Raw genomic sequence first — 25,323 nt, 5'->3', positions numbered from 1 at the left:
GAATCAGAATAAGTAATTATTTCTCCTAATTGCAGAAAGACAAGAACAAAGAAAAGCACCTAGATTACCAAATACAGGTCCCAAAGCAAACCACAAAAAACAATGTATTATTAATAAAATTATGGACAAGAGAAATTACTACAAGGAGGGAAATTACTACTCTTATCTGTGTAATGAGAGGACTGGTCGGTACTGAAAGTATGTTTTAAACGCTCATCCAAATGTAAAATGTAAAACTTCATAATGGGCTGATTTTAAACATGACTGGGTTTTTAATATCTACTTTAAAGGATGCTTGGTAACTTTAGCTTTGATCAGCAAACCCCTATTCTCTAAAAATGTTTTGGACAGAGCTCCACTTCAAAAGAGATTTTCCATGTGGTATTGAGGGAAGAGAAACTCAAGCCAGCCACCTAGTTTGCAGTTGTTTGGATCCTGACTATCCATTTCCTAATTTATAATGACAATTTCTTTATGCAAAAAAAATAGCACCAAGTCCTACTGCATATAGCATTTCAGATGCACTTGAACTGCAACTGTTTTGAAAACATGACTCAGAACTGCTTTGCAAAAAACTGGTAAAGCAAGCCAAAAATCCAGAAATCTCATTTTGATGAATGTGGTGTACAAAAAATGTATTTTATATACAAATATACATTTTACAAAGGAGACAAGGCAAGGGTACATGTTCACTGTGCAAGGCCTATTCCACAAGCACAATCTTTAAAAATAGAATTTCAAGAGCAGAGTTAAATATGTTTCTAGGGTGATGTTAAGTATGTTAGACATACTTAAGAGGAGACCTATTGACATTAATGGGCATGTTTAATGACTACCAACCATTCAGATACCACTCCTAGTATTTTGGCCAGACTGTTTAATGAATATTTTTTAAAAGAAACAGGATGGACTCCAACTAGGTCATATTTAGAGTAAACCCATTGAAATAAACATGATTAGCTTAAATCCCTTGATTTTAATGAGTCTACTCCAAATATGATTTAGATGGATTCACCCCACAATAATTAACATTGAGGCAAGCATTCCCCCCCCCCACCGCCATTTTCAGAAAAAAAATGTAATTTTCAGTAAATTTCAACTAGGAAAAAAGAAAATACCTGATAATAACATTGATTTAGGTACTTCATAAATAAGCCTCACCAATGTAGTCTTGTTTTAAACTGTACATATATTGTTTCCGAAATGGTGGGAATTTCACAGGCGGGGGAAGCTAAGTAAGTGTAGTAATGTATTTACTAATGTACACACTGACCAAGCATTCTGTGGCAAAGCAAGCATGCATACAAGTCCTGTACCCCCAAATTCAAAATAGCTTTTTTACAGCTCTCATTGAATATACGCTGCCAGGTTCAGAACAAACAATTCTGTTTCAGCTCACTCCACTCCTTTCAGCAGGCAGATGCAACTCAAAAGTACATTCCCCTCTGGCTTTAGGAGATCAGCAGTCAAACTGCCCGTCAATCAAGCACCATCTATGATCAGGCACTGTGTTTTAAAGAGACCCCTAAAAGAGGCCATCTCTTTCACTTTTTGTGAGAACGGCAAACATAGATGTACTGGCAAGTTTGACAGAAAAGCAGCATGGCTCAAAATTAATTTATGAGAATTCTAGATTTATACTGTGATCTAAACACTTTCAATCTACTAGATGGATTAGTAATCCTAAACCTTGTACGCTTGAGGTACAGATGAGGGCAGTACTCAAGAGACCATAAGAAGGTTAACGGCAGACGTATATACACACTATAATGAAGACTGTCTCAAGATGCTACAATACATGCAAGCCAAGAATTCCCTTACAATTCCAAATGTTGCATATATTCCGGGTTACTTTTCAGGACAAAACAACACATCTGGTGGCAGACCTATGTTTTGGTACCTGAGTTGCCATTTAAACAGTTTTGGAAGGAAGAAATGGTGGGTATGCAACAGATCCTTAGTTGTTTCCTCACTTGCTATTCGTCCCCTACATAACCTTTGCCCAGCAGGAATCCTCAATGCATTAGTTCTGTAACTAGGAGAAAAGCTGTTGGGAAAGGGAATGCAGAGGAGAAGACGCAAGTGTGGAATGGCTTGAACACTCCTGCCAACCTCCAAATTGGATCCTTCCTCCATCACTTCCTAGATGTTTAGTGGAGACTGATTCTGCAACCAAACATCCAGTTCTGCCTGCACCTATCTCCTGATGTTCACAACAAACCTGTGCAAATAAACTAAATGCTGAAGCAATACTGACACACAACTGCAAACTGTTGCTGTGATCCACCAACCCTTTTATGCTAAAAGACATGGACATTTGCAGAAGGGTTTTGTTTTTTTAGCTTTCTTCTTTGCTCCCCATGGCATGAAGTCTTCGGCTTGAACTGAGCTTTACTAGAGTACAGCTTCCTGCACGTACGCCCTGGAGATCCCTGGCCATTCAGAAGTTGTAAGCAGCTCAAGATGTTGTAGCTGGATCAGTCTGCTATAATACAGCAAAAGTATAGCAGCCTCAGGTTTCAAAGAACAATGCTCAAAATTAGTAAGAGATGGTCCAGCGAAGTATTCAGAGCTATATGAGAGGACTCAACAACAAAACTCTGTAACTTCCAGTTAAGATCGGTTTGGTGGTATGGATTCCAGGCGACATCAATATTGATGCTTTTGCGAACCAGTCTATATTTATCTGGACAGATTCAGGGGCAGGGGAGGCTACACAGTAGTCCCCCACAAAAAAGTTTTCATGTATCAAGATTAATTACCCCTGCTCGAAGTGGGTAGTGTTTCTGTGGGGAATAAGATCGTCTCTTTTTTTTCAGTAGAATGGAATTACTGGTACCACTTTCTGGGGGTGTGACTTCCACTTGCGACAAAAGATCTTTGACTTCAATGTTATCCGCCTTTTTCACTTCTGAGCCAGAACAGATTTCTTGATGGAGTTTGCATAATCCCAAAGTTGGTTGCATAGACAATGCTTTTGAGAAACCCTCTGCTTTTTCTACAAGGGATGACAGAGACTGGGGTGGGGAGAACAGAACAGGTTTTAAGTTGGTGAAAAAGGAACAAGTATGAATTGCAGTACTGCAAACTCAACAACAGTCGGATTCAAAGATTAACGCGCCCACCATGGATGCCAAAACCTTCACTGATACTGATTCACAATTTCAGCATTCATTTGCAAGGCTCAAAAGAATGATATTTCACATCTTCTAGAGTTGCAAAAACGATTGCCTACTTTTACCTTTGACCCCATTACCTTAATAATGTATCTTATTTCCCACACTGCACTACACCATGGTCAAACAACCAGAGCACAGAGGCCCTGCTATAAAACTCTGCTCAAAACATTCAAATGTTTAAAGACAAAGGGCTTGTATCCAATGTTATTCCTATTCCAAGTAGACTCAATGACATTAATGATATCTATTAATTTAGACTTTTTAATTTCAATGTGTCTACTTTGAAAAAACCTTAGTTGGATACAACCCAAAACATGTAAATTCCATTTCGCCTCCTACAAATTCCATTTCACCTACTGTTTAGTGGCAAAGAGCTAAGCCAGAAGGGAGTTAATTTAGTTTCTATTTGTTATCCAATCTGTTATCAATACTAAATGTCCAATACATAAGAGCATACATGATTATTATTTTAGATTTAGAAGACTGAAGCTGAAAGAACATACTTTTTAATTTATCCCATGTAAAAATATAGGACTAGTGGCTTACTAATGATAGAGGGGACCCACAGGAGGACATAATTACCATGCAAATGAGCTCACTCATAAACTTACCAGGCCAGCAATGAACATGGGGACAGTAAATCCCAAGGAGCTAAGACACCTTTAGTGTGTAGCTGAAATGCTAAATGCAGCAGGGAGAACAGGGCCATTTTGGAGAACTAGAAACTACTGCAGGAAATTAATAAAATAGCCTCCCTGAAACTCAGAGAATTTTGAAGACTTCCACCTTAGCTCAGTTGTGTCCAAATGAACAATCTTACCTTACCTAATAAAATGACAGATTTGTATATGATAATTAAAGAGGTCAGTCTTATTTCCTAGGTTTCTGCTTCAGCACTGTTCTATGGCAATATCTGAAAATAAGTATAAATGCTCCTAGCTGATTGTGTAGCTCTTGCTTCCCCTTCCAGATCTTACCTTAAACGACTCTCCAATGTCCCTGGATGCAGTTTTTGTTGAAAGCCTCAAGTCGGCCATACGAGAATCTGCAAAGAAACAAAATGATTTCATATCCTATAAAAGGGAGAGAAAATTCCTTTGCCCACAAGAAAGTACAAAAAAAAAAGGATTACAAGAGCACTATTACAGGTAGTCTCCACTATTTCACATCATTTTAAAATACTTTATTTCACTGAGAAAGCATCAAAAGTTTTTAGCTTGAAGGAATGGTACCGAATAGGTTTCGGCAGTGATCTTTCTACACTGGCCAGATTACCGAACAATTTAAGAGGGGAAAAAAATCCATGAACGTGTACAGGATGCAGCTCTTGAAATTGAGCAAACTCCTATTCACTCAGCACATAAGTTAAGAAACAATGTGATATAGTGGTTCAAGAGTTGTACTAGACCAGGGGGATTTGAGTTGAGCCATGAAGTTGACTATGTATCCTTTAGCTGGTCACAGTATCTCGCCTGATTGCTGTGAGGATACAATGGACAGAGAGAGAGAGTCCGGGCTCCTTGGATAAAGAGCTGGCTTAAAATGTAAGATATAAAATATACTGTATATAAAAAAATGAAAGTATGCTTGTACATGGCTATCTGTGATAAGTAACTATCATTTCCAGTTGACCAGACAGGAAACATTACAGACTGCTCACAGTCACAAATCACAAATGACTAGCCTAAGTACAGTGTGGACAGGTGGGTTGATTCAAGTTTTTATGGGTTAGTAAATTATGTGGGTTTGTTTACAAGATTAGGCATAATAACAAGTTTAGGTTTGTTTGTTTGTTTGCTTGCTTGCTTGCTTACTATTTGAAAACCCTCTGAAAAGATTCTCTGAGTCAAGCCTGTGATATTAAACTGTCATGTTATAAATCTAGGTTGCTTACTTCCTGCCTGAAAGCATACTTTCTTTGCCATAAACACAAAGCTGCTTAATCCAACTCTAGTATAACCTTTATTTATCTAGTACAACCCTAACTCTTCCCACCAGCTCATATAAGATCAGCACAAATAGCTAAGACTCACACAAATAACACAGATGGGAAGAGTTGGGGCCTGGTGTACACTTAATGTTCCCAACCCCTATAGTTATAATTCGTGGGTTGCCATTCTGATCTTAATTTGATTTTAAGCTGTATTTTAATCAATTGTTCGATTTTTGTGTTTTTAATGTATTGTGTGTTTTGATGTTAGCCTTCCTGAGCCCGGTCCTGGCCGGGGAGGGCTTGGTATAAATAAAATAATAATAATAATAATAATAATAATAATAATAATTATTATTATTATTATTATTATTATTATTATTATTATTATTATTATTTGTTTAAAGCTTTTAAAACTGAAAAGGGGAAAATATTAATTGAGTTCCACTAAATGTCTACCTGCGATGGAACAGAATTGTAAAGACTGCTTCACAATTATGGTTGTGGTTTTTCTTCATTACTAGAGATCATTTAAAGGTAAAGGTAAAGGGATCCCTGACCGTTAGGTCCAGTCGTGGCTGACTCTGGGGTTGTGTTGCTCATCTCGCTTTATTGGCCGAGGGAGCCGGCGTACAGGTCATGTGGCCAGCATGACTAAGCCGCTTCGGGCGAACCAGAGCAGTGCACGGAAACGCCGTTTACCTTCCCGCCGGAGCGGTACCTATTTATCTACTTGCACTTTGACATGCTTTCGAACTATTAGGTTGGCAGGAGCAGGGACCAAGCAACGGGAGCTCACCCCGTCGCGGGGATTCGAACCGCCGACCTTCTGATTGGCAAGCCCTCTAGGCTCAGTGGTTTAACCCACAGCGCCACCCGCGTACCAGAGATCATTTATAAGTGCATAATTACTACATGTACAACACATAACAGGCACAGAGGACCTAAACTCAAAACATGTACATAGGAGAAAACTGAGTAATGCATAAAATAACTTGTGCCCCAGAGAGCATTCAATCCAAGCACCGTTTCAAATTCCCCTGTGAAGTGGCCTGTTACTACTGTGCAGGTTACATTACCGTATGAACAAGGCAAATACAATTCTTGCAAAAGGCCCCTCACATGATTTCACTCAGGCAGAGAGAAGTCATGCAATCAGGCCCCTGGGGAAATAGGTATTGGTTCCTAAAGATATGAGCCAGGGCTAAGAGACTTATTTCTACTAGCAATGCAATTTATGCAAATCAGATTGCCCCATTTGCAATATTGGGTCAGCTTGCCTTTTATGTGGAAAGTGTGTTTGCATCAGGAAGCCTCCTAAAGCACAGGCGCATGTTTGTAAGCTTGAGGGGAACAGGGGCTGGGAACTCTGATCTACAGAGGTTCCTCAGCACATGTCCGCTGAGTGTTTACAAATGCACACTTTGCACTTAACGTTGTTAATGCTGCAAACACGTTTGCTGCACAAAATGTGAATCAGCTCTGACTCATGAATACCCTTTCCCAATTCGCAGAGTAACTTGCGAGAGCAGTTCTGTGAGCAAATGCTGGGGGAGGCATCCTCAAGTGGCAGAGACTGTGGTAAAGAGAAGGGGCAAGCATCACAAAACAACCCCCAAAATACAGCCATCGGCTGCAGCCCAGGACACTAAGCAACAACATTTGCATTGTCAACTGGTAGACAAATGGATTTCGCACAACCCCCTTGAGAAGGCAAACCTTTGCAGTTTTCTTTGCAGGCAAATGTAAGCCTGGGCGCTTGCTGTTTTTTTGGATAACAGCTGCCCTGTTCAACAGAAATCAAGACGATTGCCATAATTGCAACGGGCTCTTTTCTTAAAGGCCCTCAGCTGCGTTTTGTGGATTTGGTGCATTATTGTGCTGAATCTTGTCCTTTCAACAGGGTGGCCCATTTCTCTGAATCCATGAACAGGCTCATGAACAAAAAATGTTCGTGCCTCAAGACTCCCCAAACGATTTGGCAGTTTCCCAGCTAGCTAGGGGACTGCACAGCTCGCTCAGCTGACCTCAGCAAAAGCATGCAAGAAGTTCCAGCTCAGCCCTAGTTTTCACTTTGTGAAGTTGCAACTACATGCTTTCCTGTCAACAGAAACCTAGCAAGTGAAAAAAAAGCTAAGCCAGAAACAAAGAAGTGGAAATCCCACCTGCTGCAAAACAAGAACTTTCACTGTTGGGTCAAACTCAATAAGAAATAAGAAATTATAAGAAACGTGATGATTACGTTAAAAGCATTTTTAAAAAAAGTTGATATTGTTGTAATAATAAAATGAAAATGAAATTAGCTAGAAATGACTCCTTGAGTACTTTCCCATACATTAAAAGTGCAAACGCACAAAGAATTGACACAAAGGTAACACTTCACTCAAGAAAGAATACTAGGAGTAGGAAGTCCACTAGCAGTGGAGAAGGCAGACAGGACATAATCTATGTGGGACTTGAATTAAATGAAGGATTAACATCGGAATGGTTTATTGACTAACTAAGAAATGCAATGTGATATTAGAAGATCAGCACTTCGTGAAATTCAGAGCCCAAAGATATATAATTTGGCATTTATATTTGGCTTTCTTGATTGTACTGTAATTTGGAATGTTTTAATGTGGTTTTTATTGGATTATAAAAATGGAAAAATTAATAAATATTAATTCTTTTTAAAAAAGAAAATCTATGTGGGAATAAAAGCCACCCTAAGGAGCGTTCGCCTGTGAACCCTTGCTCAAAGGTACAATGGTTTTCCAGTAAGGAGCCTTGATAGGACAATACAACATAGTGACCTTGTGGGCAAGTGTGCCACAATTCCCCCACACATTCTGAGCCAGAAAACAGCAACAGTTACTGGAGAAGTTTGATGGATTGGCTCCATGTGTCTGGGAGGTTGCCACAGAGTTGGAGTACCCTACTAGGTCAGCTCACATCTTCTGATAGTCCTCTGTGAATTGGGAAAGAGTGCCAGGACTGCATGGTTTTTGCACCCCATAATTTATGTGGGGAAATACAATCCTGCCTATGATCTTCATACCTTTGCTCTAGTTACAGCAGCTTCAGCTGTCTCATATAACATACCTGCATGACGCCACTACTCTTACCACCTTCAAACCCTTCATCTGAAACATACACCCATTCTTCATCCATTTACCCCTGCCTCTATCTCCATTATGTTTCTCTGTCCCTCCTGCTCCTCAATAAGCTACTCCTGTACCATGTAATTTACACGACATCCTCAAGGCATGTTGCACATTACAAACTCCAGCTCACCCACGAGCCCCTTGAGTGAACTTATACACCTTTAGGCACCAGGCAAAAACATTCCTTTTTAACCAGGCCTTTGGTTGATTTGATTGACATCCTATGCCCTTTTAAAATGTGGGGTTGGGGGGGTTATTGGGTTGTTTTTATTTTGATTATGTATTTTGTGGTTTTATATTTTGATTTTATTCTGTGAACCACCCTGAGACCTCCAGGTATAGGGCAGTATGTAAATTCAATAAAAAAAAAATATTCCTTCTTCTCCTCAGTTTTCAATCTGAAAATTGGAACCACTAATAATAGGAGCTGCAGCAAGCTAGAGCAGCAGTGGGCAGACTTCAGGCTTACAAGATCTACTAGGTATTTTTCTAGCATCCCAAAATCCACATGCTTGAAGCTGGAGCAAAATTGAATAATGTAGAGCAAAACAATTTGTTGTCAGTACCAGAACTGAATAAATCTTCCACTGATTCCAGACAGAAATCCACTCGTTATCTCCAGCTTTCTTCATTTTAGAGTTAAAGCTATGGTTTTCCCAGTAGTGATGTATGGAAGTGAGAGCTGGACCATAAAGAAGGCTGATCGCCGAAGAATTGATGCTTTTGAACCGGGGCCGGCTTAGCCTAGCGGTTACTTCGGAATTATGGTGCTGGAGGAGACTCTTGAGAGTCCCATGGACTGCAAGAAGATCAAACCTCTCCATTCTGAAGGAAATCAGCCCTGAGTGCTCACTGGAAGGACAGATCCTGAAGCTGAGGCTCCAGTACTTTGGCCACCTCATGAGAAGAGAAGACTCCCTGGAAAAGACCCTGATGTTGGGAAAGATGGAGGGCACAAGGAGAAGGGGACGACAGAGGACGAGATGGTTGGATAGTGTTCTTGAAGCTACCAGCATGAGTTTGACCAAACTGCAGGAGGCAGTGGAAGACAGGAGTGCCTGGCGTGCTCTGGTCCAGGGGGTCACGAAGAGTCGGACACAACTAAACGACTAAACAACAACAACTTAGGGTAACAGCAGAGTGTGCAAGGGATCATTTTGTTGCTACTATTGTTAAACAGTTGGGTGCTGGACATTCTTGCCCATCACTGCAGAGACTGAAGTACCTGTCTATCTTGGCTAGAAACTGGAGTACAAGTTTATTACAAACAACTAAAGGTTGGGGACGCAGGTGGCGCTGTGGGTAAAACCTCAGTGCCTAGGACTTGCTGATCGTAAGGTCGGCGGTTCGAATCCCTGCGGCGGGGTGAGCTCCCGTCGTTCGGTCCCAGCTCCTGCCCACCTAGCAGTTCGAAAGCACCCCTAAGTGCAAGTAGTTAAATAGGTACCGCTTTATAGCGGGGAGGTAAACGGCGTTTCCGTGTGCAGCGCTGGTGCTGGCTCGCCAGCTGCAGCTTCGTCATGCTGGCCACGTGACCCGGAAGTGTCTTCGGACGGCGCCGGCTCATGGCCTCTTGAGCCAGATGAGCGCGCAACCCTAGAGTCGGTCACGACTGGCCCGTACGGGCAGGGGTACCTTTACCTTTACCTTTTTAAAGGTTGTGAACCTCTCTCTGGCCTCTTCTGAACACAGAGAACTGAATCATCTGAACTGATCTAGCCCAACAGTTCCTATATGATATAATACGCTGGAGAGATTGTTACTTGTCAGTATATTAAAGGTGCTTGATATTTAGTAACAGAAATATGTTCATGGCTTTCAAAGCACAGGGAAATGAAAAAAGGAAATGAGAGGTAGTGAGTAATCTAAATATCTTTGGTTTCTGGCCACCAGTTACTAAACAGGGATGCATGAACATCCCAGAAACTATGCAAATAAACACTTTGAACACCGTGCATAATTCTGTACGATATTTTTTGTTAGTAATTTGTATTTCTGCTCTGCTAAGACACAAAGTTAAGAAGCACTCACTGCTGGGCACTTTCTGTGATATGCAAAAAAGGACTCAAGCTTGTTACTAAAACATATTTATAGTTCTTTTCATTTTTAAAGGTATTTACAATTCTTCTAAATACTCATCCTTACAATACTTTGCAAGTTAAATAATTAACATTGACTTTTTACTGGTGAGAGACAAAATATCTTGCCTCAAGTCACCCACTGAGTCCACAGTTTGTTTTTTTTTTTTTTTTTATAAATTTTTTTATTGCTTTTTTCCAGAATCTAAATCCATCATCAATAACACAACAAAAGCGGTTTTACAGAAAGAAAAAGAAATTAAACAAGAAAAAATTCATTTTTCGAAGTCTTTTTTTTTTTTTTTCATCATCCACTGGACTTCCCCATCTCCTCCATCCCTGCATTCTTTATAATAAATATAAACAGCAAATTAATACCTTGTTTCCTGTGTTTTTGTATTTTCATCTAATTATTCACTCTGAAATTAAAACTTTTCTCAATCATTAACTTTGTTTCTATCAACTCCGAATTTCAATACTGAAGCATATTTACCTCAAACCTTAGCAAATTTTTAACATTCATATATCTTATAATGTTTTTGTAAATAGTCCTTAAATTTTTTCCAATCCTCTTCCGCAGCCTCTTCTCCCAGGTCTCGGATTCTGCCAGTCATTTCGGCTAGTTGCATATAGTCCATCAGTTGTGTGTGCCATTCTTCCAGTGTGGGTAGCTCCTGTGCCTTCCAGTATTTAGCTATGAGAATTCTTGCTGCAGTCGTTGCATATAGAAAGAAGGTTCTGTCTTTCTTAGGTATCCTCTGGCCCACAATGCCCAAGAGGAAGGCCTCTGGTTTCTTCTGAAAGGTATACTTAAATACCTTTTTCAACTCGTTATAAATCATTTCCCAGAAGGCCTTCACCCTCGGGCATGTCCACCAGAGGTGGTAAAAAGTTCCTTCAGCCTCCTTACATTTCCAACATTTATTATCAGACAAATGGTATATCTTTGCAAGTTTGACTGGGGTCATGTACCACCTGTACATCATTTTCATAATATTTTCCTTTAAGGCACTACATGCCGTAAATTTCATACCGGTGGTCCATAACCTTTCCCAGTCCTCAAACATAATGTTGTATCCAATATCTTGTGCCCATTTTATCATGGCTGATTTGACTGTCTCATCTTGAGTATTCCATTTAAGCAGCAAGTTGTACATTCTTGAAAGCACTTTCGTCTTAGGTTCAAGTAATTCTAGTTCTAATTTTGATTTTTCCACCTGGAAACCAATTTTTTTATCTTTTTTAAAGATCTCTAAAATTTGGGCATAGTGAAACCAGTCTCGCACCTTCCCTTTCAATTTTTCAAAGCTCTGCAACCTCCAAGTGTCACCCACTCTTTCTATTATTTCACAGTATTTTGCCCAGCCACCCCCCATATTAAGTATTTTTGTGGCTTTAGCCTCCATCGGTGATAACCACCTCGGAGTCTTGTTTTCAAATAAGTCCTTGTATTTAGTCCAGACAGAAAACAGAGATTTCCTTACAATATGGTTTTTAAACAACTTATGAGACTTTACCTTGTCGTACCACAAATATGCATGCCACCCAAAAGCATTGTTGAACCCTTCCAGATCTAGGACATCAGTGTTTTCTAGCAAAAACCAATCTTTCAGCCAGCAGAGGGATGCAGCTTCATAATACAACCTTAAGTCCGGCAGGGCAAAACCCCCTCTTTCCTTTGCATCTGTTAATATTTTAAATTTTATTCGGGGCTTTTTGCCCTGCCAGACAAACTTCATAATGTCCCTCTGCCACTTTCCAAAACATTCCACTCTGTCCACGATCTGTAGGGTCTGGAACAGAAACAGCATTTTTGGCAATACATTCATCTTTACTGCTACAATTCTTCCCAACAAGGAAAGTTTCAATCTTGACCAGATTTCTAGATCCTTTTTAATTTCAGACCAACATTTTTCATAATTATCTTTAAACAGATTCAAATTTTTCCCAGTCAAGTTGACCCCCAGGTATTTCACTTTATTAACAACGTTTAGTTCTGTTTCCTTCTGAAACCCATCTATTTCTAAAGGTGTCAAGTTTTTTGCCAAAACCTTAGTTTTTTGTTTGTTTAACTTGAATCCCGCCACCCGACCAAACTCAGAAATTAATTCCAATACTCTTTTTGTGCTGGACACCGGCTCCTGTAATGTCAAAACCAAGTCATCTGCAAAGGCCTTCAGTTTATATTGTTTTCCTCCGACCTGTATTCCTTCCACCTGCTGATCCTTCCTGATCAAATTTAGCAAAACCTCAAGGACAGAAATAAATAGCAAGGGTGATAGGGGGCACCCCTGTCGTGTTCCTTTTTCAATTTTAAACTCTTCTGTCACCACATTGTTTACTATCAATTTAGCCTTTTGTTCTGAATATATTGCATCTATGCCATTTTGGAACGCCCTTCCCACTCCCATCCCTTCCAAATTCTTCTTCATAAATTTCCAAGATATATTGTCAAAGGCCTTCTCCGCGTCTATAAATATCAAAACTGCTTTTGTATTCAAATTTGTCTGTAGAAGTTCCAGAACGTCAACAATGTTCCTAGTATTATCTGACAAATGCCTGCCAGGGAGAAAGCCTGCTTGGTCTTTATGAATAACTCCATTTAAGACTTTTTTCAATCTATTTGCCAAAATGTCAGCAAAAATCTTGTAATCCACGTTTAGGAGTGAGATGGGACGGTAGTTCTTAAGTTGAGTCTTTTCAGATTCCAATTTTGGTATCAAAGTGATGAATGCCTCTTTCCACGATTCTGGTGCCCCCTTCCCTTCCATAATTTGATTACATACCTCCATCAATGGCTGAGTCAGGTATTCCTTCAATATCTTATAGTATTTGGAGGTAAGTCCATCTGGGCCCGGGGATTTGCCTAGTTGCATGTTCTGAATGGCATTTTCGATTTCCTGTTGGGTTATTTTATAATTCAGGTCAGTTTGTTTGTCTTGTGTTAGTTTTTGTAGGCCATAGCTTTTTAAAAATTTATTTATTTCAGTCTCCACTTGGGGTCCTTGGGAAAACAATTTTTTAAAATATCTCTGGAAACACTTTCTAATTTCCTCTGGTTTCTGAATACATTCTCCTTCAACCTCTAGATTGGTAACAAAGTTCAGTTTTTGTCTCTTTTTCAGCTGCCATGATAGCAGCTTCCCACATTTATTTGCCGATTCAAATGATCTTTGTTTCATCTGTTTGATTTTCCATTCAACTTCTTGATTTATCAGTTTTGCATATTGTGCTTGATGGAATTTTATTTCTCTCAAAACTTCTTTTGATTTTGGATTTAGTCTCAACTTTTTCTCTCCGTCTTTTATCCTTTCCAAGATCTTGTCCTTTTTACCGTTCCAGAGTTTTTTCTTAATAGAATTCTGCTGTATCAGAAACCCTCTCATAACAGCTTTGCTTGCGTCCCAGATTGTTTTTTTTTCCACCGAAGTGTTCAAATTTAGTTCAAAGTAGTCTTTCATCGTCTTTTGGGCCTTCTTCACTATCTCCTGGTCTCTAAACAATGCATCATTCATTCTCCATCTGAAGGATCCAGCTGGTGTAAGTCTCAAGTCCATTTTCAAGGGGTTATGGTCGGAGCAAGTTTTAGGGCAGATCTCTACTTTTTTGGTCTTGGGTGCCAGTCCTCTAGATATCCAGATTTGGTCGATTCTTGTCCAGGATAGGTGGGCCTCAGAAAAGAATGTTCCCTCTCTACCTAGGGGGTTCTTTGTCCTCCAGATATCAATCAAGTCCATATTGTCTGTGAGTTCAAAAAAAGTCTTTGGTAGTCTGCCATCTTTAGTCACATTTTGATTTTGTGACTTATCCATGTGTGTGGAGACAACCCCATTCATATCTCCCATCAGAATGATGTTATTATAGTCCATATGGTCCAGCATTGTCTCATGCAGCTTCCCATAAAATTCAGATTTCCCCTCATTTGGTGCATAAATTCCAATTATCAAAAATTTTTCTCCTTGTGATTGTATTTCGATCGCCAAAATTCTTCCTTGTTCATCTTTGAACACAAATTTTGGTGCTAGGCTCTCCTTTGCATATATCACGACTCCCCTTTTCTTTTCTTTAGCTGATGAAATAAATTCTTGGCCTAGTCGCTTGTTTATTAGCACTCTTCTGTGGAGCCTAGTCACATGGGTTTCCTGGAGACAAATGACGTCTAGTTGTTCTTTCCTCAAAATGTGAAAAATCCTTTTCCTTTTTTCAGGGGAATTTGCCCCATGGATATTCCAACTAAAAAGCTGCAGAGACATCCTGGATCAGCTTGTTAGCCGATGGGGTTGTCTCCCTTCTCGTCTATGTCTGGAGGTGGATCTTTTGTACCAGGCGTGGGGGGTGGCCAGGTACCTGCTGTCCCTTTTCGAAGGTCCTCCCCGTGATCGTTTAGGAATTTTTCTTGCTCTTCTGCTGTTCTGATTCTCACCTTCTTCCCTTTCAAATTAAAAGATAATCCTTGGGGGAATTCCCACCTGTAAGGGATTGTGTTGTTTCTTAATAATCTTGCCAGATCCTTGTATGTAGTTCTTAAGTCCAACAATTGTTTTGGTATGTCTCTGAAGATTTCTGCTGTCTTTCCCTGTATCACCAATGGGTTTTTAAAATGTAGGCCAAGTATGTTGTCTTTTTCTTGCTTGTATCTCAATATGATCAAGCAATCCCTTGGTTTATCTTTCTTGGCCACTCTTCCCAATCTAAAAGCGGTGACGATTTTGAAGTCTTTCTCTTCTGCCAAACCCCAGAACTTGGATATTTCTACCCCCTCCACGTTCCGGAGCCCCTTACGGGGTCCCTTCTGCGTATCCGAGGTCGCTCCTGGTGCCCGCCGAATCCCACGGCCACGGGCTCACTCTACCCGTGGTTTTCCTAAACGGGTCGTCGCTGTGCCGCAGCGCACGACCCTTTTCCGCGGAGCCCCTCTTCAACAACTGAAGAGGACCGCCATTGCTGTTTCGCGCCGCCTCCGGAAGTCCTGAGTCCACAGTTTGTAGGCAACCTCTGGAAACATGTGCAACTTGCTAGCACAAATGCACCCAAAGCCAGATATGGAGGTGGGGGCGGAGATCCTTTGCTGCACAGGGAGCAGCAGCTCCTCTAAGCCAGAAAAAATGTCACCAGAACTCAACCCAAATTTGATGGGGGAAAAACTTTATATTTGTCTAAATCAGAGGTTCTCAAAGGGCAGAGGATGGCAAGGGTAGCGAGAAGATTCAAGGACAATCAAAGAAACATTTAAACATTTCAGTGCAGAATGCATGCACAACCAGAAGCAGTATCTATGCCTTTATTCAACAGCATTGGCTATTCTTCTATAGTTCTCCACAACTTATTTTTGTGAACAGGGATTTTCAAATCTGACAAATATGAAAGATCAGGAAAGAGAAAGGCTTCTTTGTGTTGATGAGGAGATGAGAGTGAGTTTGTCTCAAATTAGACCTAATCTAAATGAGATTACCCAGAAAAAACAGCTCAAGCCTCTCATGGAGTTTGTGTACATACTTCAGGTACATATGTAATAAACTTGTTTATAATTATATATATTCTTATGTAGCTGCATTGTCCTATACTTTCTGGATGCCCCATGATCATGTTATAAAGTAGTTGTGTTCTATGCTACAAATCAAGCACTGCTAGGAGTTGTTTCTTTTTGTTTTCCAATGCATGCCTTATCAATAAATAAAAAAAATGGTGTGGGGCGAGCAATTTTTTATTCTCTGGCCAGAGAAAAAAGTTTGTGAACCCCTGGTCTAAATTAAGGGCATGTTTAACAAAGTGTTAATGATAACCACATGCTGGGGTGTCAGAATTCTCACTGTCTACTAACCAGAATTCACACACAATCTACTAACCAAGGAGATAGATTGTAGCTCAGTAGTACCACAGTGCTTTGCATGCAATGTCCGGACATCCCAGACTCAATGCTGAGAATCCCAGAACAAGTGGTAGGTGATGGGAAAGACCTCTGCCAAAGATTCTGGACAGTTGCTGTCAGTAAGTGGACCAAGTAAGTGGGCAAAGAATTTGGCCTGGCATAAGGCAGAGACTGCTATGCTCCTACCCTGCGTTCCTGTTTAGTGCCCTACTTGAAGAGTTTTGAAATGAAAAGCCGTGCCTCTGAAGAACGGAACACGGGCTAGAAAAAAGGGACAGAATGACTACACTGGAACAGTAGTCAAAGTGCTCCGAAATGTCAATGGCTTGAAGAGCTGCAGCTGAATTGCTGACTGGGGCTGGTTTTAGGTGTCATACAACTCCCTTGTTACAATTGCTCCACTGGATACCAGTGTGTTTCTGGGCACAATTCAAAGTTGGTGTCCAGAAAGGGCTGGTGCTATGATGTTTTTATTGTAATGATCTGTATGTCATATATCTATATCTATGTATCCATATCCATCCATCCATCTATCTATCTACACACACACACAGGCGCGTGCGCGCGCGCACACACACACACAGAAACACACACTATATATATATATAGAATATATATATATATATATATATATATATATATATATAATATATATATATATATATATATATATATTCTATTAATGTTTAATTGTTTTTTAATGATTGCTTTTTACCTATGTTTTTAGCTGTTTCTATTTTAGCTATAAGCTGCCTTGAGTCCCTGTCAAGGAAACAGGTGGGATATAAATAAATATTATTATAATACTAACAACAATTACCACAGCCTCTAAGGAGCTTAGCACAGTAAAAACCACAAAGAGATGGTTTCCCAAACATTTAAATAAATTAAAATATTTAAACAAAGCCACTACTGCCCACAGAGAATAAACAAGAGGCTTTAGTGACTTAACGTATTTATTATGGCATTAGCTTCATGGACTAGAGTCCATGTCAAGTGTACCAGCTAAACTGGCAGGTGTACACACACACACACAGGTGAAGAGAAAAAAATAAACCCTTACAACTGTGTGTATATATGCCTGCCAGTTTAGGATAACACTTTATGCATCCAATGATATGGACTCTAGTCCACGAAGCTTATGCCTTAATAAATGTGCTATTTGCACTGTTTTTTCAGCAATAGATTAACATGGCTATCTGGAAAAGAGTGAACAGAGCGGTAAGTGTTTTAAATTGTAACTGTTGAGAATATGAAAAAGTGCAGCATTTTATTTTTATTTTTGCAATGGTGACATTTTCAGGCTAGCATTAAACGATAATTTCATCATTTCAAACCATTACCTTGAGAAGGCTCTGCTTTTATCTCTTGATGATTCGCAAGAGGTCGATAGCAGCCCTGTATGAACAAATATATTATTTAAAACCTCCATCGCTAAGTATTTGGTTTGCTTTGAGTTTTATTAAGCTTACAACAGGACATCATTCACAACGGAGAGTGTCTGATTCTTTTGTATGGAAAACGGAGAATTGAATTCATTCTGATAGGCAAGCAGTAGGATTATCCAGTAGCATCCAGCATTCTTGTTCCAGTACAAAGAAGTACCAAAAGCAGTTCCATTTCCCTCATTTATCTAGACTGCCTAAATACAGTGGCACCTCTGGTTACGTACTTAATTCGTTCCGGGGGTCCGTTCTTAACCTGAAACTGTTCTTAACCTGAAGCACCACTTTAGCTAATGGGGCCTCCCGCTGCCGCCGTAGCACGATTTCTGTTCTCATCCTGAAGCAAAGTTCTTAACCCGAAGTACTATTTCTGGGTTAGCGGAGTCTGTAACCTGAAGCGTATGTAACCTGAAGTGTATGCAACCCGAGGTACCACTGTACTGCCATGATAATACACTTGAAATTTTAACCTGAACTATCAAACAATTGCATTTTCAAATTCTAATGCAATTTAGAATAATGACCAAACACTGCCCTCTGCTGCTAGGCGTAGGAAGTGGCACAAAAAAATAAGTGAATGTAAGAGCAGCCTGCTGAAACAGGCCAAAAAGTCCTTATAGTCCAGCATCCTGTTCTCACAGTGGCCAATCGGATGCCAGACAGAAGCCCATAAGCAGGACCTGAGAGCACGGTCAGTTTCCCCACTTGTGTTTCTTGGCAAGTGGTATTCATTCAGTGGCATTCTGACTCCAACAGTGGAAGGTGAATATCATAACTAGTAACCACTGACAGCTTCACTGTATGCCACCTCCTTCTCTCTTAAAATCAAAATCAAAGAACCAGTGCAGGGATCTTTTCTGTCCCACAGATCACTTCTTGGTCACCAAGATTTGACGACACAGTTGTGCACTATCTCATACACACTGTTTGTGCTTACAGTATAGCAGTATGATTACAAGCCTGGTGTAAGAGGCACATAGAATCTGAGCTTACAACACATGCTGATAAAATAAAATAAAAATACAGGGTGGAAATGAGGAAAGCTTTTCTTTACTGAAAAGTAGCTTGCACACAGCTGGCATCTGAGAGGTTAAAATAGTTGCAGCAGGGAAACAGTAAGGAACAGAAGACACAGTGCAACTAGGATCTATCTATTCATTATTAGGTCCATCTGGAAAACTTAAATTTGATGGCATTTCACTAGATACATTCTTGAGAGCAACATTTAGCCAAATATGCTCACCAGTGGAAAACCTGCAGGATGGGTGCAAGGAGCAGAATCAGATACTGTGATATTTTATAACTCATCAATACCTTCAATTTAAGGATTCGACTCAGCACTCAATGGCAAAGTTGGAACTAATGTTTATAAACTTTGCAGTTTTAAAAATTAGACTCAGGATAGAAGGACTGATGTGCCCCAAAAAGATGCAGAGAAAGAGAAATTAATTGCAACCATATCCTGGACATGCTAAACCATATCTTTGGCCCTATGTGCACTACCAAAAGAAGTGTCACTTCACACTTGATATCAGCAGAACATTTCCCCCCAAGAAGCATTTAACATATTCTGGTGGTACAAAAAAAAACCTTGCATTGAAAAACCAGTTTTAAAGGTATTATTCTAAAATACATTTGTAGGGCAAGTGTGCACTCAGCACAAACTTCATCAATCCTCATAGCAATTGTTGACATGATCTCCCTAATTGGAGTACATTGAAATTAAGGGAGAGGAATTCATGTAGTCTAAAAGCTAGAATTTACATTTCTTTCTAACATTCAAAAGTATCTGCTGGCCTACTCATAAGCAACAGATGAACAACATTCTTCTTTTGAAATGAATCAAGTGAACTAAGAATTAAGGATACTCACCAATAACTCTTGCTTTCTTTTAAGTGCTTGGACCACATGCACTTGAATTTTTCTGGGATACTGATTGCGTTTGGATGCCACCTCCACTATTAACTCATCAAGCTGATCTTCAAGGAGTTTGATATCCGTATCTAATTCACAAGACAGATATGAATATATGGTATGTAAAATTATTTGGACAATCTATGTGAAAGTCTTGTTTGCAATATCTCTGCAAAAAATGTTTCCTCTTCCAAGCCCAGTGGTCTTAAAGATCCCCCAAGGAGCTTTGAGAAATGCATGGCTAAGGTATCACCCCACCCCATTCCCTGAGAAACACAAGGTTATCTTCAGTTACCGTAATAACTAAAAATTGAAAGATGTATTATACAGTGGTACCTTGGTTTAAGAACAGCTAAGTTTATGAACAACTTGGATTAAGAACGCAGCAAACCCAGAAGTAGGTGTTTTGGTTTGTGAACTTTGCCTTGGAAACAGAACATGTTGAGTGTGTTCCATTTGTAAATTGAGTCCCCCATTGCTATAGGAAACCACGCCTTGGTTTAAGAATGCTTTGGTTTAGGAACGGACTTCCAGAATGGATTAAGTTCGTACACCAAGGTACCACTGTACTTGACTCCATCTTGATCAGGGATATGTGGAACTATGAATCATAGAGTTGGAAGGGATGCAGGTCAAACCGTCCAACTACTTGCTCAATGCAGGAGGCATCCCTGAGAGTTGGATCTTTAGCCTCAGCTCAGATACCTCCAGAGTAGGATAGTCCATCACCTCTCAAGGTGGCCTGTTCCACTGTTGAACAGCTTTTGAACACTGTTGAGCTACTCTGAGAAAGGTTCTACTAATGAGCAGCAGAAATCTGCTTCCCTAAAATTTCCACCCATTGGTTCTAGTCCTGTGCCTTGGAGCAAAGATGCGATTCTGCTCCATCTAAAGAACATCAAAAGAGCCTGCTGGATCAGGCCAATGGTCCATTTAGTCCAGCAGGCTATTCTCACACTGGCTCACCAGATGCCTGTGGAAAGCACACAAGCTGGACCTGAACACAAGAGCACCCTCCCCTTCTGCTGCTTTCAGCAAATGGTATAAAGAAGCATTACTACCTTCATCTGTGGACAATTTGTCAAATGTTTGAAAGACAGCTGTCATGCGTGTCTCCTCTGCACCCCTTCATCTTCTCCTCTTCAGGCTAAACATAATGAATCATTTCAACTGCTCCTCATAGGGATTTGGTTTGGTTTCCAGATCCTTCACCATCTTGCTTGCCCTCCACTGATAACACTCCAAATGGTCAATGCCCTCCTTGAAACTGTGGTACCCAGAACTAGAAAGAGGACTCTAGGTTTGATCTGATCAGCACAGTATAAAGCGGAAAAGGACAAGAGAAGATGGATATGCCAAGTTGTTGAACTGGGCAACTTTAGGTACAATTAAAGTTGGAGTTCACAACTACCACAATGCTGTAACTGCTAATTGGGGTGGTGAGGGAACTGGAACAGAAGGCTATCTACCTCATCTGACTAGAAAACAACAGCTTCAAAGGGGAGATGCCATCAAAGTATGTTGCATTAAAAAAACCACACACACCTAGTGACAGCAAGTTTTTAGCCATAGTTATTTCTTGTTCCCTACAGGTGGTAGCAGGTTCATAGCAACGAGTGATTAAATTAAGACAGCAAAACCTTTAGCCGTACTTCCATTCTAAAAAGCAGGCATCTAATTTAGAAGATTTACTCAAAAATTAAAATTATTTGAAAAATTACTGCCTAAAGAAATGGCTAACAGACCAGCTTCTAGGTAAGGAAGATGCGTAAAGCACAAAGAGCATTTATTATTATATAAGCCAGAATCTACTTCCTCTAGTTCACAAACCTGTGGCACAATAAGCTTGTTCGTCTTTTAGATGCCACAAGACTTTTTGTTGATTTTGCTGCAAAAGACTAACTTAGCTGTCCCTCTTAAACAGAGGTACTGCTACTGCTAAGGATGTATTTTGAGCATCCCCTGCTGGACAAACATGGTAACACCAAAAAAAAAAAGAAAATCCTGGGAAAAGGAAGTTTGGGGGGCTTTTTTAGTCCTACAAATAGTACAAATATAGTAATAACAAAACCTGACAATATTCTTAAAAAACACAAACTTATTATTATTAACATTGTATTGTACAATTTGTGATAAAAGAATATCAAAAGATTCATCAATTGCACACAAAAAATTAATGCAACTTCCCTGCAGATGTTCCTATTGCTTCAGGTACACTTAAAAATTATAAAAAGTTATTTTTGAAGTGTGGCAGCTTACACATATCCTTTTGCCTCACCTAAAAATACGGTTCCCAACCACTGTTAGAAACTCAAGATATTTAAGCTAGGTGCCAAATGGCACCTTAAACCTGGGTTGCGGTTGCCACAACAAAATGTCTATTCGCTAGGGGACCAGTATATTAAAAGGCACCTGCAGATACCCTCTGTTCATACATTTGTTGGGGTTCATAGGCAGAAGACTAAAACATAAATAAGTCAGCACAGAAATAAGAAAAATATATTCAACAGTTCACATACCATTTTGAGGATCATCTGATGACTCCTGCCATGGGAGTCCGTTAACAGTAATATTCTCTTGTACAGCTGTTTCGAAGTTCTGTAGAAAATGTATACATCAGAACTCTTAAAAATGCTAATTAATCTATTGATGCAATATAACACTCCATAAACTACCTCATACTGTCATTTTTTTTCTACTTCTGTGTAGCATAAAGTAGCAAGCTATGGAGAAAAGCTGGCTCACATTACTCTGGAGACAGAGGCTGTGGTGGACAGACCTTGGGTCTGCCTCCTGGTGACCCAACAACCAGTGGGAGATGGCTAGTAGTTCAGCCACTCAGGAGAGTGTGTGTGGAATAGATGCTTACACTTAACAGTCCGAAAGGGACAGGGACCTGGGTTTCAGGTTAGGGACTTTCTATTTGGGTAGGCAGAAGGAATCTCTGGTTATTTGAGTGGACTTAGGTTTTATCTGTCAGTGGAAACAGACAAAGATTATCTGTGGGCACACAAAGATCTACCTGAGGGGAAGGTTTGGACTACAGGAAAAGCAGGAAGTGTTTTATGTATAGTGTAAAACAATAACCATCCTAGAAAGAATTTCTCTGCCCACTTACAGGATGGAAGTGTTAAGATAGTTATTAACCATCTCTGTTGAGAGTGTCTATTTGAAACAAAGTATTATGCCTTGGAAAAGTAACCACTAAACTATAACCTCTTTATGCGTAGACAAATAAACTTCCTGTTTTGTTTTAAAAGTGCCTCATTCTTTCTTAGTTCTTCTGGGCAAGGACTGAGTGGTCACAGAGTCCCTTCACAAGCATGCTTCCACAAACAGTTAAATCAAAGCCCCTGCTGTGGGACTACAGAGAGGGATTTAACCAACAAACACACATAAATAGTAGCCATGTTATCCAGCACCCATCCTAAGTAAGGATGTCTGTAACAGCGCCCCCCCTCCAATAATACGCCAACCATACCATAGGAAAAGGCCTTCATAAACAGATAAGGCTGAACAGAGAATATATTTCACATCCTTTTTACAACCAATTCATGCAGACTCAGAAGAATGACCCAAAACATTTTGGAGCCAAAAAATGCAAACAGTGCCTTTATGTTGGTAAGGAAAACAAATTAGGGGAAACAGCAGAGAGAAGTGGAATATAACATACTTCAGTTCACTTTGAAGAAAAAGAATACAACCCTGTAATATGGGCGATAGTACTGGCCTAATCAATACGTCTGCTGCAAGAATCACAAAGGCTGTACTCCTAAAGTAACCTACCTACTAAGCCAGGGATAAGCCTCACTTAACACAATTGGACTTCCAAATAAACATGTATACTTTCACTGTAATACGCTGTATGTGAACAACTTTAAACATTTAGAAAAAGCAATTTTTAATAGAATTATACAATAGCCATCTATAATATCACTATTTTAACCAGATCCTGGAACCATGAAAATTTACAGGGGCTGTTTTTCCTAGCACTGAAAGGAGGACTCATGAAACTTCAACCACTGAATTATAACTTCATTCATTTCCAGAGTTAATGTTATATATTGGGTTAACCTTAAAAGGCCACCTTCACCCATATGAGCCTTCTAGCGCCTTATGATCAGCATCAAAGGCCCTGGTCTCTGAAATGTTTGCCCTGGAAATCTATTTGACAGGTACCAAGGACAGCACCTCAGTCCCTTCTCAGTTGCAGCACCCCACCTGTGGAATATCCTCCCTGGGGAGGTCTGATGGGCTCCCTTTCTTGAGAACCTTGTTATTCAAACAAGCATTTTCTGTATGTTTTCCGGTTCCATCCATGTTCATACTGTTTCAATACTACTGGTTGTTTATTGTCAAAATTATATATTTTAATATATATACATTTATCTACTTCCTATCTATATCTTTGGCTGATTTTACAGAAAAGTGTGGGGAAATGAACTAAAAACAAATAAATAGATTCTTAAAAAAAGCAAAAAAAACCTGTGATGCCATATTAAAGATAAAAGAACCTTGTCAGGGATTATTGCAAATACAAAGATAAACCCAACTCCTTTGTTAGTCTTGTTAGGAATAATGGGTGAATCAAATCAAAATGTAACTCATCAGGAGACAATGACGTTTTTGTTGGTCGCTGCTCATTTAGAAATTGCTAAATGCTGATGTTCTGCAGCAGGCCTGTCAATAAATTCCTGGTACTCGCAGGTATGGTCTTGCCAGAGTCAAGATGAGTCCTCTATACTTTTACACCTGGCATCCATTCATCTCCTTATGAGATGAGAAGCAAGAAATCAAGACAACCTCCTCAGATCAGGGCTCCCCCCCCCCGCCAGAACTCACTGGAACTCAGTTCCGGCTCCTCTCAGGTGGGTGCCATTGCCATTATAGGAGAACAAGGGAGGCGTTCATTGCGAGTGCCAGCACCTCTTTTTCTAGAAAAACAGCACTGCCTCAGAGGAAACATCCGGAGAGACTTATTGGATGGGAGCCTTTAACATGCATCTAAGTCATGGTTCTAATTTTAAGCTCCCAATATGCTTCCCCTGTTCCCACCTAAAAAAATGACACGGCTAGCTGCTGTTGTGGTTTACTGCATTTAAAATTATATTTAAGGAAACAGCTAGAGCTGTGATGTTTGTATTGCAACGATCTGTTTCTCTTTTATCTTAAAGCCGCCTTGACCCCCTGTCAGGAGGAAAAGGCAGAATAAATAAGAATAATACTCTATTATATATGGAAAAGTAAGAGTTTTTAAAGAAGAAATTATTGCACCAAACATCTCAGCACCACAGAACAAGGCTCCACAAGCAATTCAATGACACGCAATGGAGAGAAATGATTTTGGATCTGACACGCCTTAGAAACTGGGCAACCCGCGCCGCCCGAAAGCCAGAAAGCTGTAGCTGGGGGGGGGGTGTCGTGTGGGCCTCCCCCTTCCCAGCCGCCCCATTCAGCTCGGCCGCCCTTACCCAGATCGCTTCGACCACGGCCTGCTCCAAGCTCTCGGCCTCCACCGGCTGGCCCTCCCCGAGCTTCCGCACGAAAGGCTGGCAGTAGTCCAACAACTCGGCCGTCTGGCGCCGCGAGCAGCACCGCACCCGGCAGTCCCGAGGGGAAGCAGCAGCAGCAGCCGCCGGCGGCGGCGCCTCCTCCATCTCGGCCTGCCTTTTTCCCGCTCTCTCGGATAAACCGTTCGTTGATTTTTTTTATCTCCCTCCCTCACCCGGAAGCAGTGCTAAACCGAGCCGTATTGAAAGGCG

At 40.3% G+C, this 25,323-nt stretch overlaps 1 protein-coding gene across 1 annotated transcript; it reads right to left on the bottom strand.

Annotated features, from left to right (window-relative positions):
* Positions 1 to 620: 620 nt before the first annotated feature.
* NSL1 (NSL1 component of MIS12 kinetochore complex) lies at positions 621 to 25,317 on the bottom strand. Its single transcript, XM_053383227.1, has 6 exons — positions 25,033 to 25,317; positions 22,081 to 22,159; positions 19,520 to 19,650; positions 17,546 to 17,600; positions 4,157 to 4,224; positions 621 to 3,017 (listed from the first exon to the last, which is right to left on the bottom strand). Exons 1-6 carry the CDS (start codon positions 25,216 to 25,218, stop codon positions 2,742 to 2,744), a joined length of 795 nt encoding a protein of 264 aa, XP_053239202.1. The 5' UTR covers positions 25,219 to 25,317; the 3' UTR covers positions 621 to 2,741.
* Positions 25,318 to 25,323: the final 6 nt, after the last annotated feature.

The sequence above is a fragment of the Podarcis raffonei genome, chromosome 3, assembly GCF_027172205.1.
Source record: "Podarcis raffonei isolate rPodRaf1 chromosome 3, rPodRaf1.pri, whole genome shotgun sequence".
Classification (NCBI taxonomy): Eukaryota; Metazoa; Chordata; class Lepidosauria; order Squamata; family Lacertidae; genus Podarcis; species Podarcis raffonei.
Note: the sequence above shows the minus strand (reverse complement) of the source record. Positions and strands in the feature narration are given on the sequence as shown.